This window comes from Callospermophilus lateralis, chromosome 6 (assembly GCF_048772815.1).
Source record: "Callospermophilus lateralis isolate mCalLat2 chromosome 6, mCalLat2.hap1, whole genome shotgun sequence".
Lineage (NCBI taxonomy): Eukaryota > Metazoa > Chordata > Mammalia > Rodentia > Sciuridae > Callospermophilus > Callospermophilus lateralis.
The window spans coordinates 31790461-31808062 of NC_135310.1; the positions used below are offsets into that span (position 1 = coordinate 31790461).

General features: G+C 35.5%; 1 protein-coding gene and 1 pseudogene across 2 annotated transcripts in view; one reads left to right on the forward strand and one right to left on the reverse strand.

The window, feature by feature from the left end:
- Positions 1-16068, reverse strand: part of LOC143401814 (small ribosomal subunit protein uS2B pseudogene) — a 34404-nt pseudogene extending 18336 nt beyond the window's left edge.
- Hbs1l (HBS1 like translational GTPase) overlaps positions 15895-17602 on the forward strand; it is an 89026-nt gene continuing 87318 nt past the window's right edge. Inside the window, exon 1 of one of the 2 annotated variants that reach the window (XM_076858230.2) lies at positions 15895-16109. In XM_076858230.2, coding sequence (XP_076714345.1) covers positions 16067-16109 — 43 coding nt within the window. In that variant the 5' untranslated portion in view covers positions 15895-16066. The remainder of the gene's footprint in view (positions 16110-17602) is intronic. The other variant, XM_076858228.2, reaches the window with a different exon arrangement.

Consider the following 17602-nt stretch of genomic DNA (forward strand, 5'->3'; position numbering starts at 1 on the left):
CAAGGTCAAGCACAAGTGAGAAAAGTCAGGTGAAGAGCAGTTAATTATCCATTTACAAAGTAAAAATAGAGATCCTAATTTAGTGTGATTTAAAAAAAAGCAGGTCCCAGGAATAATAAAGAACCCTAGCCAATATATCAGATTATCTAAATAATACTCTTGTTGGTTTCTGCATGGCTGGATCTGGTCTCTTAGGTAGGAATGGTTTGGTTGAATTAATTAGAAAAATATGGGGGATTTTTTAGGGTGGATTTCCTGATTTTTAAAAATGGTCCTACCTTGGAATTATTTAATTGGATTTCAAAGGAAGAGTTTCTTACATGAAACTAAAAATAAAGTACTTTAATAAAGTGTCAAAGAATGCATAAAAAACACACCTTCATTTTCAGTTATAGGCTGTTGAACTCAGCCAATGATCTCCTCAAGTAAATTACTCACATAATGTATTCACAAATAACTAAAGTTCACGGGACAGAAAAATAAAGGGAAACCGGAAATGGTGAGGAGATGAATATAATTTCTGCAAGTATATTTAAGAGATAGCCCTCACTTCCTACTAGTGCACAAAATTTGATTCAAGGGAGAATTATATTCCCAAAATCATTGAAGAATAAGTCAGGACAACACATGCAATTGCAATTTAAAAATAATGATAATGGCCAAAGTAAAAGAGAGTGTTCTTAAGATTTATTAATTTTTTAGGCAAGATGATCATTAGTCTCTTCCTGTTCATGTCATAAAATCTAAAAAGAAAAAACTCCTTAGACAATTTTTTTGGCCTACACTTTAAAAAAAAAGCTTATTATTTTCATTTTGTGGCTAATGTTTTCCTATTATCAAGACTGTGCATACTTTTAACACCCACCCTCAACATATAATTTTTTTTTGTTGTTGTTGAGGTCTGAGTGACTACTACATTGACACAACTGAATCATCCTTCTGCAGGCCTGTCTTTGTTATCAGATTGGTTTTTAAGTAGATTTATACATTTAAAAAGAGTATCCGTTGAACAAGATTAGTCTTTGCATGACATGACATTCACCCAGCAATCGGCGATAGAACTTTCTAATCTGGACCTGTGAACCCAGGTAGACAGTAAGCTGACATATTGCTAAGCAGTTCTTTTCTTTCTGGTTATCAGATTAAGCCACCAGAATGGAGCTGGAAGGGTGTTGTCATGAAAGTTTATTGGATTTAGGCCAAGTTTCGACCCTCCTATGATGCCAGGATTTTCCAAAAACCAAGCCAAGTTAGGTCTTGCCTTAATATAAAGAGAATTCAGAAAAACTGTCAACTGAGAGGTTCAGTAAAGAATCAAATAGAACTTGCTGTTTTCTTGGATTTATATTGTAAGCCTAAAAAGCATTCCAAAGAGAACTATAAAAAAACTAAAATGGGGCTGGGGGTGTATGAGCACTTACCTAGCCAGTTTGATCCCCAAGTAAAAGAAAAGTTGGAATAGTACAGTCTGTCAGTGTATAACTTTATAAAAAGAAGAAATATGCCATATGCTATATAAAATACCATATTGAAATATGTTCCCTAATTAAGATATTCATAAATACATATTAATAACATAGTGAACATCTAAAGTCTTATCTCTGGGAAAATGAAAACAACCACAATTTAAAGAGTCTTTTCTGAGGAATATAAAGAGTTTTGTGGACATTTAAAAATCTAAGGATCACATTCTATGTATAACAGTACAAACAACTCTAGATATGTTTTATTAGCTTCTAAGGAATTAGAATGAAGTACATCTTCCCTTGGTTAAACAGCCCAGTATTTAAGTAGGCAGAATGAAATTATTTGACTTGGAACCAGGATGGAATCAACCAGGACTTTAGATATTAGCACATCTTCTCCTTGAAGTAGTGTGCAATCTTTTTTAAATATTTTTTTAGTTGTTGATGAACCTTTATTATGTATTTATTTACATGTGGTGCTAAGAATCGAACCCAGTGCCTCACACATGGTAGAGTGCTCTACCACTGAGCTACCACCCCATCCCCTGCTGTGTAATCTTTACTAATTATGAACATACAAATGTGGAAATTGACCAAATTACACTCACTTTTCAGAAAAGAATTCCCTTTTTCTTGGTGGAGAATTAATGCTGAAAAAAAAAAAAAAAGAAGGAGGAGGAGGAGGAATAGGAGGAGAAGGAGAAGGTGAAAAGATTTAAAGACAGACAGACAGACAGACAGACAGACTGCTGTGTAAACTTTCCAGGCATTATGGAGAGTGCCCTCCCTCAGCTTTGGACCAGTCTCCCCATCCATCTTCTTTCCCTCCCATTTCTCCAAGCTACTCTGTTTCCTCTTGGCCTCCTGCTATATATGCCATTGTCATAAATTACACAAAATCAATATCTGGGGATTTAGCCCCAATCCTGTCTTCCATCTCCTAGATTGCTATAATCTCAAAGTCATTGAATGCCTGACTATTCTTAAAACTGAGCATGAGTGTTTTTTATTTATTTGATTTTTGACTTTGCAGTGCTGGGGATCAAAACACATGGCCTTACACATTCTAGGCAAGTGCTCCACCATGAGTTATACTTGTGTCTGGTCATGGGTGCTGGCTATTATCTGAGATTTCACCCATTTCAGCACTGGTTATATTTAACCATCACCTCTATTGGTTTTGGAAGAACTATTCAGTAATCATTTGAGCAGTGAAAGTAGAAACTTCTCATATTTTCAGACCTAGTGAAGGAACCTAAACATGTACTTTCTGGTTTTACATTCAAAGATCATATTTGCTATGATTCAAGAAGTATGGCAATGAATTGAATTTTTCCATTTATTTATTTATTATGGGTGTGGAGATTGAACCCGAGGGTGTACACATGCTAGGTAAGTGCTATAACACTGAGCCACATCTCCAGTTCTCATCATTATAATTTTTATAAAAATATCATAAATGATCTACATTAATATTACTTAGAAAGGGGACATTTTATCAAAAGTTTCATTGTTGAGTTGTGGTTTTTTAGATAAGCACAAACTTTTGAGTAAAATATCTGTTCCTTAAAATTTCCAGACAATTGATGTGTTGGGTAACATGTGAAAGAATGGGGACTACAGAATTTCACAAGACTTTTCCAGTTAGAAAATCAAGTCCTTGTTACACTAGCTTGCCTGAGTTATTTTAGAATAAATTTTAATAAAATAGAATAAAAAGATCTTTTGTGATTATTCATGTATACCTAGGAGGCAGTTTTCAGAATTGTGGCTAGTGATAAAAGGAAATCCCACTAAAAGCCGTCTTTCTCAACTTTTACTCCTTGTCATACAAATGATCATGGTCAGTGTGTTTGCCATTGATTTATCTATCATTAACATTTTTGTTAATTGTGAGATCTGCAAGCATGAAGCTGTTAGCATGGTGGTACTTATTAATCCTGTGAAAATGTTTTTGGGATGATAATTATTCTGGTTACCTAGAGCTACCCAAGGGATTACTCTAGAACTTAGTGGCTTAAAATAGGGACAACATTTATATTTGTTCATAAGCCTGCAATGTGGATAGGACCAGTGAGAACAGATTGTCTCTCTTCTGCTCAGCATCAGGTGGGGTGTCTGGAAGGCTGGTGTTGGGATCATCTGAAGCCTTGTTCACACCCTGTGTCTGGTTGTGGGTGCTGGCTATTGCCTGGGATTTCCCCTAAGGCACTGCTAGAATGCTATACATGGCCTTTCCCTGTGACTCTTTGGTTTCCTCACAATATGGTGGCTAGATTCTTAGAGTGATCATGCCAAGAGGATGGGTGGAAGCAGTATCCCCTTTTATGACTGCTATAGTCTGGATACAGAATGTGCCTCAAAGGCCCACGTGTTAAAGGTTTTGTCTCCAGTTTGTGGAGCTATTGGGAGAAGGTGGAGCCTTCAAGAGGTGAGGCCTAATGGCAGGAAGTTAGGTCACTGGGAGGTAAAACTTTGAAGAGGATATTAGGACTCCAACTATTTATGCTTCCCGGCCACCATGAATGGAGCAGACCTTCTCTTTTATGATGTACCATGCCACCATGGGCCCAAACAACAGGGCCAACCAACCATTGGCTGAAACCTCCAAAATAAATTTTCTTCTTTTTCAGTTGATTTATCTTTGGTATTTGTTTCTCAACAGAAAGCTAACTAACACAAAGACTTAACCTTGCAGGTACATAATACAGCTACCACAGTAGTCACAGATCCACCCAGTTTCAAGGAAAGGAAATATTTCTCTTTGTTGAAAAGTCTTCATTTCTTAGTGGAGAAGTGTCAGCATTACATGGCAAGAGCATGTTGGGTGGGATATACAGATGTGGTTATCTTAGGAAAATATAATCTACTACCATGATAAAATCCATACGGCTTGTTGTCCCTCAGGGCTAATTCTTATTCTATTTATATAAATGAAAACTTGGCTATAAACCTTTCAGTTTTATCAATGTAATTATGTGTATGAGTTGCTGGGATTACAGGCACAAGCCATCATGACTAGGAAAAGTTAATTCTTGCCTAATTAAACCATACCTTATATTTCCATGTCAATAACACCTTTAGTTTGCATAGTACCGTACAGTTTCATAAGTGTTTGTACACAATCTATTTCATATAAGGTCTTTAGCTTTTCCCTGTCTTTTGCTTTTTACAGATTAAACAGATGAATAATAAATTAATTTCCCCCTTCCTGTTAATTATTTGGCTTTGCCCATTCTAAAAAATGCCACGTAATATGTTTGTGATAAGATACTACCACCTCTAAAAATAAAGTTAATTTCCACTTTTAGTGGAATTTGGTAAATAAAAATAACTTAGAGACAGTAATTGCTAATTGTAGTCAACTTTTGAAGAACATATTATATGTGAAGTAATTTGAATAAGTCTAAGAAAATTTCACAAAGAATAGATTCATGAACATTGGTGAAATTTTTGTTATATTTATTTTTGTTCCTAGATTGTAACTAAATAGAACTTGAAATAACACAATGGTCTGATTTATTATTTTGAAGATTCTTCTGGTCTAATTAACATTAAAAATTTTAATCATTAAAAAAAGATATCAAAAGAGTAGAAAGAAGTGAAAAGAAGATGACTAATCATAGTGACCCTTTCCTGAGAGACATAGAAATTAGGAGCCAAGTCTTCCAAATGATCTTTGGTCAAATAACATAAAAAAGTGACCTGAATCATGTGACCTCTTTTCAGTGCAAATTTGTTTTGGGAGAACATATACTGCAAAAATCCATGGTCCAACACACAGGCAACACTGTTGTGTAACTGATCCATACCCTAATTCTCAGGGTGAGTGGCACTTCCAACCATATATACATATTCAGGTGAAGAGGAAATGCTTTCCTTCTACCTTTCCCATTTTCCTTCTTAAGAAAATCTAATAAAAATATTCTTCTGTGGCTTATTTTACTTTTGTTTTCTCAAGAGTTTTTCTAGAGTTAGGTTCTCAACATGCCTTGATACTATACCCCATCTTCTCCTTTTCAAAGAAACAGAGCATGACAGGACAAAGAAGGGAAATTCCTGAAACAGTTTGCTCTTCTAAATGGCTTCTAATGAGAGCCTTTTTTTTTCACCTTTTTAAACCCTGCCTTTTATCTTGAATCTTTTTTTTTCTGTTTTAAATTTGATTTGCAATTTTTCTTTGCTTTGACTTTTCCCTTGGAAACTAAAACTGCTTTGGCCCTTTGATTTTTCATTAATATTCTGTTAGTGCCTTGGAGCATTTTGTACTGTGGATACACCTCTTTTCCATGGCTAAAGAGGGTTCTGTGGGTCTCTAAGTTATACAAACACAGAGTGTGTTCAAGAAGAAACTCAGAAATGAAAAATTAACTGATGATAGAAAAAGTCATGGGCATAACAAGGGATGTCCAGCAAGCCTGAATTTAGACCAGGTTGGGTCTAGAAAATAAATAGTTCATGTATTCTACTAAAGCATCCTTATAACAGCTTTCTTTCTTAAAGAATACTATGTTCAGGGCTGGAGTTGTGGCTCAATGGTAGAGCACTGGTCTAGCAAGTGTGAGGCACTGGGTTCAATCCTCAGTACCACATGAAAATAAATAAATAAATGTCCAACTATAACTAAAAAATTTTTTAAAAAAATAATACTATGTTCAGAAAGAATGATTGGGTGGGAGCTGTTGTTTTAAAGATTTCCAGATGGGTTTGGGCACAGTGGCATACACCTAACATCCCAACTACTTGTCAGGGGGATCAACTGAGTCCAGGAATTTGATTCCAGCCTGGACAAAATACAACAAAGAGACATCCTATCTTATAAACCAAAAATAAACAAACACAAAAACAATCTAGGTACTGGTGATTGAACTCAGGGATGCTAAGTTGCTGAGGCTGGCCTCAAACTAGTCACCCTCCTTCCTTCTGAGCCTCTGAAGTTGCTGGGATTACAGGTGTGCACCACTGTGCCCAGCAACTTTTTAAAATTAATTTAAAAAATTAAAAAACAAGATTTTTGGAGTTGGGTATATCTAGGAATATTGGTAGCTTGACTCTGGTTTCTTTAGCAGTGTTGACAATAGTAAATGGTCCCAGTGTCCAACGTGCCTCTTTCTCTGTCATTCCAAATTATAGGAATTATAGAAGCTTCTTACCACTCATGCCGGTGACAGAAAGTCTCTGCCTTCAGATTGACTGAATATTTATCAAGAACCACTGAAAGGGAACTTTTAATGAAAGATAATAGCTTTATTAATATATAATTAACATATAATATAAATCCCCAGTTTTATAGTTATACATAGTAGAGTTGGGTTCATCCTGAAAAACTCATATGTGCATGGAAATTGATTAACAGTACAGCTTTTAAAACAGCTTTTGATATATTGACAAAGTTGTGCAATTGTTTCCACAATTTTGGAATAGTTCCTTACCCCAAAAGAAACCTCTGCTCATTAGCTGTCACTCAGCATTTCTTCCAACCACCCCAAACCTAGGCAGCTACTAATGTGCTATCTCTATATATTTGCCTTTGCTAGACATTTCACATAAATGGAATCATAAAATAATGTTTTTTTTTGTTTTTGGCTTTCTTCATATACTATAGTATTTAAAGGTTTATTCATATTGTAACATTATCAGTATGTTACTCCTTTTCACTGCCAAATAATATTCTACTATATAGATATCCTACATTTTATTTGTCTGTTCATCTGTTAATGGACATAGAAGACCTACCTTTTTTAACTATTATGGATAATGCTGCTATAAACATTCATGTACAAGTTTTATGTGGCCACATTATTATTTCTTTGAGGTATATAGAGAAAAGACTCTTTTAACCTAGAAATTTCTACTCACAGTCCCTATTTCCATATCATTTGCTTTTCATTTCTCAGTTTCTTTTTCCAGACTTCTGATCACATTGATGTTTCCAAAATCATAAACTTTTTATATTTTACAAAACATACTTATTTTCTATGCTATAAGTATAGTTCACAGTCATTCAACAAAATTTGTTTTATGTAGTTCACTATCCTGGTGCTGGAGAGATAAGATAAACTAAAGAGGGTACCTGCCTTGAAGTAACTCAGGTCTAGTTGGGAGGTGGACAGGGATAGATGAGAAGATAGACAATTTAAATATGTGTTATAGCCCAGACAGAGGGTATTCTGAGGGCACAGAGGAGCAAAGTTTATTCTGCCAGAATCAAGGAGTATGTTTCAGCATATGTGATGCTAGTGGGAGGCTCCCTGAGCAATAAGGAGAACATGGGGATAGAAGGGCTTTTGAGGCTGAAAGTGTAGCATGTGCCAATGCCCTGGAGCAGGAAGAGCATGGCTGGACTTGAGACCATAAAAGTAGGAGCTGTGGCACACAGTGACTCCAGTGGGGTGTAGCAGGTAAGATAGGGAACCAGGAAGCAATGAAAATCACATTGGAACTCCTTTGAAATTCTAACGGTTTGGACTTAGAATCTTTTCATTGAAAGATTTTACACTGGAGGATTAATTACTGCTAGAGCATTTAAAACAACAAGAACTGTTGAAAAAGTGATACGTGTAAAGAACTTCTGAAATAGCTTTATTATTATATTTCTTGACAAGGTACTTAACAGCCAGAGAACCTGAGACTGGGGGTTGAAAGACTCCCATAGAAGTTTTCGCCCAGGTGTTATTGTTTTGCTGGTATTCCCCATGGAGTAGTTTAGAGAACTCTTTTGAGTTCTGTTTTGTTCTCTCAGGGGTTCACTCTGCTTTATAAAGTTCATGACCCCACTATTAGCTTTCCAAGGTTTTGATACGTTCTGCAGTAAGCTCTCTAATACCACCCAGAGATTTTGAATCACCCATGGAATCTTCTTTGAAGATCTGTTCCAGTGTCCCTGAAAGACCTCCTTGTTGGTTTAGTTATATGATCAGCCCTTCTGCCAAACAGGGAATCCCTGGATGGCTTCACTTCCTTAGCCGGCAGAGCTTTGCCCATATAAGGTCCCGTTCACAGAATCGTGCCAATTTTTACTCAGATTTCAGACCTTAAAAAGAAAAAAAGAAAGGAGGAAAGAATTAAGGAAAAAGAAAAATGAATAATATCCGAGGAAACTCAGGGGAAATTACATAGAGGAAGGTAAAAATACAGTAGCTCTGGGCACGTGTGGTGTCACACACCTGTCTTCCCAGCTGCTCTGGAGCTTGAAGCAGGAGGATCGCAAATTTGAGGCCAGGCTGGGCAACTTAAGGAAACCCTGACTCAAAACAAAAATAAAAAAATAAAATAGGACTGGGGATGTAGCTCAGTGGTAAAGTGCCCCTGAGTTCAATCCCCAGTGCCAAAACCAAACCAAACCAACAAACAAAAAAAGAAAAAACTAAAATAGAAATAGAAAACAGTCTGTACTTTGTACTCTGGTAGCTATTTATGCATTTCTCAATGAATTTTAACATCAGCGTATCAAAATCCTGAATTTTTATTTATAGCTTCAAAACAGGACAGTATAAGGGTATAGAGGAAATATTTGAAATATATACTTGAAATATACATGTTAGACACACAACACTACGCACACACACACACATATATGTGTGTGTGTGTGTGTGTGTGTGTATATATATATATATATATATATTTATATCTGTGTTGGTCAGCCTTTTGTTGCTGTGATAAAATACCTGAGATAAACAACTTAAATGAGAAAAGATTTATTTTAACTTACAGTTTCAGGGGTTTCAGTCCATGGTCATGTTGCCCCATCACTTTGGGCCTTTGATGAAGTAGAACATCCTGGAAAGTGGGTGGCAGAGCAAAGCTGCTCATGAGAGGGAGAGGGAGAGGGAAAGGGGGAGGGCAAGATATACCCTTCAAAAATATGCTCCCAGTGACCTACTTTCTCCAGTGAAGCTCCATTCCCACACTTCCTAATAGCCTGTTACATCAAATGATTAGTCCATTGATGAGATTGGAGCTTTCACAATCTGATCACTGTCCAAAGGCCCCATCTCTGAACTCTGCTGCACTATGGATCAGGCTTTTCATACATGAGCTTCTGGGTAGTGTTTCAGATCAAAGTCATAGCAATCAATATCTATGATAGTCACAAAAATTCCATTAAGTATTTTTTTGCATTTTTCTTTAGTTTTCTAAAATTCCAGTATAACTCACGTAAAGTGTATAAATCTTAAATGTACAGCATAATAACATTTTATGCATGTATAAAAACTTATGATTCATGCAAATCAACACACACAAAATTTCCATATCTCATACAACTACCTTTAGGTTTCTCTCCCCCAGCCCTATTGACACTCATCTCTGAAGTAATCCACATCCTGTCTTCTATAGAATGTTTTGCCTATTCTAAAATTTTATCTAAATGGAATAAAACAGCAGATACTTTAGGTCTGGCGTCCTTGGTTCTTACTATCTATGCTTGTGAGAGTCATCTATGTTGCTGTATTTATGTGTCTACAATATCTGCCCATACAGTGTTAATCCTCCAACTTGACTTTTTCTCAGATTATCTTGGCTATTCTAGGATCTTTGCACCTCTGTTGACATTACAGAATTTGACTACAATTTCCATGACAAAATACTAGTATTTTGAATGAGATAGACTGAATATAGACTTATTTGAAAGGAATGGACATCTCATCTACTTAATATAATAGTACTGACTTTTTGAATTCATAAACATGGTATATATTTTCATTTAATGTAATTTTCTTTATTTCCAGCAATATTTTCTAGTTTGGGCCATATATATATTTCCTTGTAATTATTTGGGTATCAAAGGAATATGTGTGTGTGTGTGTGTATTTTTTTTTTCAGTCTTGGGATCAAACCCAGGGCCTTGTGCATCCTATGTAAGCAAACGTTGAGCTGCATCCTTAGTCCCTGAGATTCTATTTTTATACTAATGTAGTTCATTTTAATTTTTATTTTTCTATTATTTGTTAATTTTATATATTAATTACATAAATTTTATGATTTTATAATTTCATACTTTGTATATAAATTATACAATGTGTAAAGTATACAATTTTGTGTATTACTATTGCTAATTAACTTATTAATTTTAATGGTTTAATTGCATATCTTTATCTTAAAAATGTTTAAATTAGTATATACAGTTGCATTGAGGTTATATAAGAAATATTTAGTAGTAAATAATTAAAAGCTGTGTAAGACCAGACACTAAATTTTAGAAAGCATTAAGAGAAATTAAAGATCTATACAAATGGAGAGACATAATGTGTATGTGTTGACTCAATGTTAAAATGTCAATTTTCCCCAAACTGATGGACAGAGGAAGCAAAATACCAGCTAAATATTCAGAAGGAACATTTGTAACAATTGATAAGCTATTTTTAAAATTCATTTGAAAATGCCAAGGGCGTAAAAGAGCTAAAAGAACTTTGAAAGAATTGGAGTACTAATACTACCTTATTTAAAGATTTACCAAGCCATAATAATCATGAGAGTATAGTATTGGTGTTAAGTTATGTCAGTAGATCAGGGTATCATTGAAAGAGAATGGAGAGTCCAAAAATAGATCCACTGTGGACAACTGATTTTTTTTTTATGGACTAGGGATTGAACACAGAGTCTCACACATGCTAGGCAAGCATGCTTTACCACTGGGATACCCAGCCTTTTTTTATTTTTTGAGACAGGGTCTCCCTAAATTGCCCAGGCTTGAGATTCTCCTGCCTCAATCTCCAGAGTAGCTGGGATTACAAGTCTTTGTCACTGCACTCACCACAACAGATTTTTGATAAAAATACAAATGTGATCTGGTGGAGAAAGGATGTCTTATTTTTATGGGTCTGGAATAATTAAACATTCATATTCAAGAAATGAACTTTGATCTAACCTTGTAGCTCAACTAGGAAAATGCATCCCAATACTAAATGTAAACCCCCAAACTATAAACCTTTAAAAATACAGGGGAAAGTGCTTAGATCCCATAAAGATTTATTAGATTCAAAATCAATAACAAAATGCATTAAATCAAAAAATGACTATTTGGACTTTATGAAAATGAAAAACTTTGTTCAAAACTGTTAAGAGAATGATACTGTTAAGAGAATGAAAAGATGAATCACATGCTGGGAGAAATATTTCCAAATTACATATTAGATAAAGGAATTGTATTTCTAATACAAAAAGTACTTTTCAAACTCAAACACAAATACCCAGGTTGGTTGTATAGCTAAGAGTTAGAGCATTTGTCTAGCATACCTGAGGCCCTGGGTTTGATGCCAGGCACTGTAAAGAAAAACAAACCAACCACCCAAAACCAAACCCAAAAAGCTGGAGATGTAGCTCAATGGCTTGCCTGAGGTATATGAGGCCCCCGAGTTCAATTTCCAGCATCACAAAATAAACAAAACACCATATTAAAAATCAACCAAACTGGAAATTCATATGCAGCAAACTGAAAATAAGCCTCTATCGCTCACCATGCATGAAACTCAACTCAAAGTGGATCAAGGACCTAAGAATTAGACCAGAGACCCTGCACCTAATAGAGGAGAAAGTAGGCCCAAATCTTTATCACATCGGATTAGGCCCCAACTTCCTTAACAATACTCCTAAGAAATAAAATCAAGAATTAACAAATGGGATGAACTCAAACTAAAAGCTTCTTCTCAGCAAAAGAAACAATCAATGAGGTGAACAGAGAGCCTACATTTTGGGAGCAAATTTTTGCCACATGCACATCAGATAGAGCACTAATCTCCAGGAGATATAAAAAACTCAAAAACCTTAACACCAAAAAAAAAAAACAAAAAAAAACAAAAAAAAACCAAGCAACCCAATCAATAAATGGGTTAAGGAGCTGAACAGACACTTCGCAGAAGAAGATATACATTTGATCAACAAATATATGAAAAAGTGTTCAACATCTTTAGTAATTAAAGAAATGCACATCAAATCTATTCTAAGATTTCATCTCATGCTAGTTAGAATGGCAGTTATCAAGAATATAGACAACAATAAGTGTTTGCGAGAATGTGGAGGAAAAGGCACACCCATACATTGCTGATGGGACTGCAAATTGGTACAACCACACTGGAAAGCAGCATGGAGATTCCTTAGAAAACTTGGGAGTGTAACCACCATTAGACTCAGCAATCCCACTCCTTGGTCTATACTCAAAAACTTAAAATCAGCATACTATAGTAACATAACCACATCAATGTTCATAGCAGCTCAACTCACAATAGCTAAACTGTGGAAGCAACCTAGACTCCCTTCAACAGATGAATGGATAAAAAAACTGTGGTATATATACACATGGACTATTAGTCAGCATTAAAAGGGAATAAAATTATGGCATTTGCAGGTAAATGGATGGAGCTGAAGAAGATCATGCTAAATAAAGTAAGCCAATCCCAAAAACCCAAACGCTGAATGTTCTTTCTGATAAGTGGATGCTGATCCATATTGGGGGGGCATGGGAAAAAAGGATGAACTTTGATGGGGCAAATGAGAGGGAGGAATGAGGAGGGGAAATAGGGGCAGGAAACATGGTGGAATGAGATGGACATTATTATCCTTGCTACATGTTTGACTGTGCATATGGTGTGACGCTGCATCATGGACAACCAGAGAAATGAAAAGTGCTGCAATTGTGTACAATGAATCAAAATGCATTGTTGTCATATATACTTAATTAAAATGGATAAATGAACTAATAATGAAAAAAATCAACCAAAGACTCAAACAGATGCTTTATCAAAGATGGTATAGGAATGTCAAAAAGCACAATATATTTTGATCCTATGAAATATTGGAAGGATGAGAAGGCTATGGAACTTCATCATTCCTGGAAATGTTATGTTAAATGTTAGCCTTTTTCTTTAAAAAGCTAAAAATTATCTACTATATCATCCAAACATCTCTTCCTAGGTACTTACCCAAATTTATGTCCATACAAATATTTGAACATGATATTTATATTAGTCTTATTTATAGTAGCTGAAATTGAAAACAACCCAAATATATATTAATAAATTAATGGAAAACCAAATTGTTGTATATCCATACAATGGAATTCTCATCTTTGATATAAAGGAATGACCTATTTATTGATTTAAGTACCTACATGGTTGAATCTCAAAAGAATTATGTTGAGTGAAAAAGATAAAGAAGAAAAATATACTATATGATTTCATCCATATAATATTTTAGAAAATGCAAACAAATCTATAGTGATAGGTGATCAGTTGTTGCCAAGGGCCATGGTGAGGAAATAGGAAGGGGCAAAAAGCCTTGAATATTTTGGAATTTTTATATTCTGGATATAAAAGTACTTGAGGAATCTCAAGTACTGGATATATTCATTATCTTGATTGGCTTGATGGTTTTACTAGTGTACATATGCTAAAAGTATACATATATTACTTAGTATACATATGCTTAAAGATACTAAATTGTATACTTCATAAAGTGATACCTTCATAAAGCTGTCAAAATTTTTTTTTCAGTAATGTAGTTAAGCTATTTTCACATACAGTTTTTCACCAATTAATATAAAAATGAATTCTTTACTTGTATACATATGGTATTTGTGAGTTTTCTCATAGCAACAGATTCATCACTATATTTCTCTTTTTGTATTCACTCATTCATTCAGTAAACATTCAAAATTCCAGATATCAGGATGGTAGAGAAACAAAGATACAGCTTTCTAACTAGTGAGGTAGAGAAATAACATTTATTGAGTACCCATTGTGTCACAACTACTGTTTTTACATGTATCATTTCATTTACTTTGCACAAGACAGAAAACAAAGATTTTCTTATATATCCATTTTATAGATGAAGAAATTCAGCTCAAAGATGTTAACAGACAGAAAGCAGCAAAATTAGGCCTCCAACATTATGCTACTTTCCATCAAGCCATAGTCACTCCTAGAGAGCACAGGATGCAGTGGGTCAAAAGTCTGATACTTTCTGAGGAAGTCAGTGAGGCCTTTGCTATTGGGACCCTATGGCTGAGATGCTTTGAGGTGGTCCTGAATTTAGAATTTTGAGGGAGTGAGTGCATTCTTGATTACAGAGTCAATTTTCATACCACCTCCCAGGCAGAAGTGTTCTTTTCTTATTCACTGTTCCTGTACCACTTTATGTGGTCAACTCATAATTCATTTTCTTCAGTGAGTTAGCTCAGTAAGTTGTATCTAAATTAGTTACTGATGATTACAGTGGAAGGGAGGCTGCCATTTATATTTTAATAACACTATTTTTAAGCATCTTCAACGTTCTTTACTATAACCTCTTCCATGGATAAATTATTACAACTATAGAAATTAGATAGTATTACTATCCCCATTTGTCAAAGAAACAATCTGCAGAATAAAAAATTATTTAAAGATGTAAACAATAAAAAAACTTAAAAATCATACAAAATTAGCAACTATATTTTTTTTCAGAAAAAATTTATCTCCGAGCTGTACTAAATAGCAGTGATAGTTAAAACATTTCTTAGTCAGACATATTCAAATGCAGGTATAAATTATCTTCTAAGCCACTTACAAATATGAGTTAAATTTGTATTACTCTCATTATTTCTTTCTATTGTGGACTATTAAAAGCTGAGCAAGCTCTTAATTTGTTTCTAGAATTTGACATTTGCCTTTGATGCATAGTATCACTATTTCAAAAACACAAGCTCAAAGGAAGTGAGCATGATAATGAGGTTGGCTTTTATATAGCATTATTAACTTTATGTTCTAAGGAATGAGGACATTTAATAGCAGGTTATAGATTTAGTATCCCCAACGTTCATCATCACCACCTAAGGCCAGTGCTATGTCTAAAAAGGTATACTTAATATGCTTAGCAAGTTTCACATGATTATGTATTCAATGAATGTTTGCTGGATACTTCATGATGTTGACGAAGATCATTTACAGAGCTAAGGGCAGATAGTTGTTTACTAGACGTGTTAAAGGAAAATGGAGTTCCTGTATGAAGTCTTGAATTATTCAAAATCAGACTGGCCTATTGTAGCCAAATCTAAATTCAACCATATATTTTTATTTAAAACTGGTGTCCCCCTCCACCTCCCCAAAAAGAAAAAAAACCTGGCCTATTTCTTATTTTGCATCTTATACAAATTTGTGAGCTTAACCATGTCTCAAAGATATAAGTTGGATAAACCAAGCCCTACTCTTATTGAGCACACAGCAGCTTTTTCAGGATATTATCAGAAATGAAATTTGGAAAACAACCCAGAATGCAGGCGTAGGTCAAAGATCTCTGCAGGTAACACGTAATCCGGGCTAGCAAATTGTAGGCGGCGGAATTTCCCAGCTTTGTAAATCCACGTCAGTCAATTTGTCCGTGGGCGGGGCCGCTCCAAAAACATTCCTTCCATGCGCATGAGTGCGCATGCGTCTCAGGCGGAGTGTGACCCTGAGAGGTTGCCGTCGCGCAGTGCGCGAAAGACGTCGCGCGTGCGCAGGCGCTTGGCGCAGAGGCCTGCCGGAAGCCAAGATGGCGCGTAAGTGGTCTCCAGGCCGCAGTTGGCGCCTAAAGAGTATCTGAGCCGGGTGTTTTCGAAGGTGCTGTGGCAAACGCCCTGCCTTGCTGCCATGGCCCGGCATCGGAATGTCCGAGGCTACAACTACGATGAAGGTAGGTGACAGAGTCACGCCGGGACATTTTTACTATTCCAGCTGGGATTCCAGCCCGTTGACATTCACTTCAGTCCGAGTTCTTAAATAGTGGCGCCAGGCTAAAATTCTGGGAGGCCCAGTTGGGGAAATAACAGGACGTTTGAGAGCCAGCGAATGGTGTTAACTCGCAATTTCTGATCTTATTTAGGGGAGGGGAAAGTGCCGCACAGCTTCGTATAGGAAGGATATTTGGCGAGGTTAGGATCCGATGATATTAGGCACATAATATTATAACCAATCCCGTTGTTTTTTCCCAGGTTGGGCACTTGCTTGTCTCCATCTAACCCTGTTTCCCTCTTTAGAAATGTTCATAAAAAGTTGCTTATTGGTAAAACACTGATGGACTTAGAGCCATGTTTAACTGATGTGTAATTATGTTAGATTTACCTGGTAAATCTTTCTGTGTCTGACCACATGTTTTTATTATACAGCTTAGCTTGAAGTAACAGATGGATTTATTTTTCAACGAATTTCAAATAAAAAAATGTACGGAGACAGTAGAAAAGATACTTAAAAGACTCACAGAATAAGTTGATCAGATAATCTCCAGGCATGTACTCAGCTCTTCACTATCAGTACTTGATATACATATATTTTGATATGGAAGTAAAAAGTAGTGTTAGGATAAAGGGCATGGAAATGAACTTACTGACTTTAAAAAACTGAAAAGAACAAATGTGTGTATGAACACTGTCTAGTAGTTTAAAAGGAGTTAGAAGTAGTTTTCAGAGGAGGATGTTATGCAGTGCCTAATTATAGGTATTACCAAGCATCATTCAAACCGAAAAATATAAACACATATGGACTAATGCAGAAGAGGAATAAAGACCTATTGCTTTGTAAAGTGCAAAGCATGTAGTGTTTAATATGTTGGTGGTTTTTATTGGCACCTTCAGTAGTTTGTTTTAAAATATCAGTGTGCATTGGTAGTTTTAGGCAATTAACACTCTGTGCTACATTTGGAGACTGTGACCCACTGCATTCTTCCTGGTATATGTTAGAATGGAGGTCCTTTTAAAGTAAGTGTTCTGGTGGTTGTCAACATTGGCATGTGGACCATGGACTCCTGGGAAATGACTAAATTGGGAGGTTTTATTTTTTTTGGTGAGACATTATTTTGCTATATTGCTCAGGCTGGCCTTGAACTCCTTCAAGTGATCTTCCCACCTCAGCATCCTGCATATCAAGAACTACAGCCCCGTGTCACTGTGCCTGATTGGGAGATATTTGTACAATTATAAAATAAATGACATGAATAGGTTTTATTATTACTCATGCATTTCTTTAGTAGCCATCATTTCCTTAAACAACCAAAATTGAATGCTTATAGTACTAAAGCTGGGGAATGACATTAAGATATTGAGGGTAGTCCAAGAAGGTGATAATAAAAAGTAACAGAAAATAATGAGGAGATAATAAAAAGTAACAGATAATAATGAGAGACTATAAAAA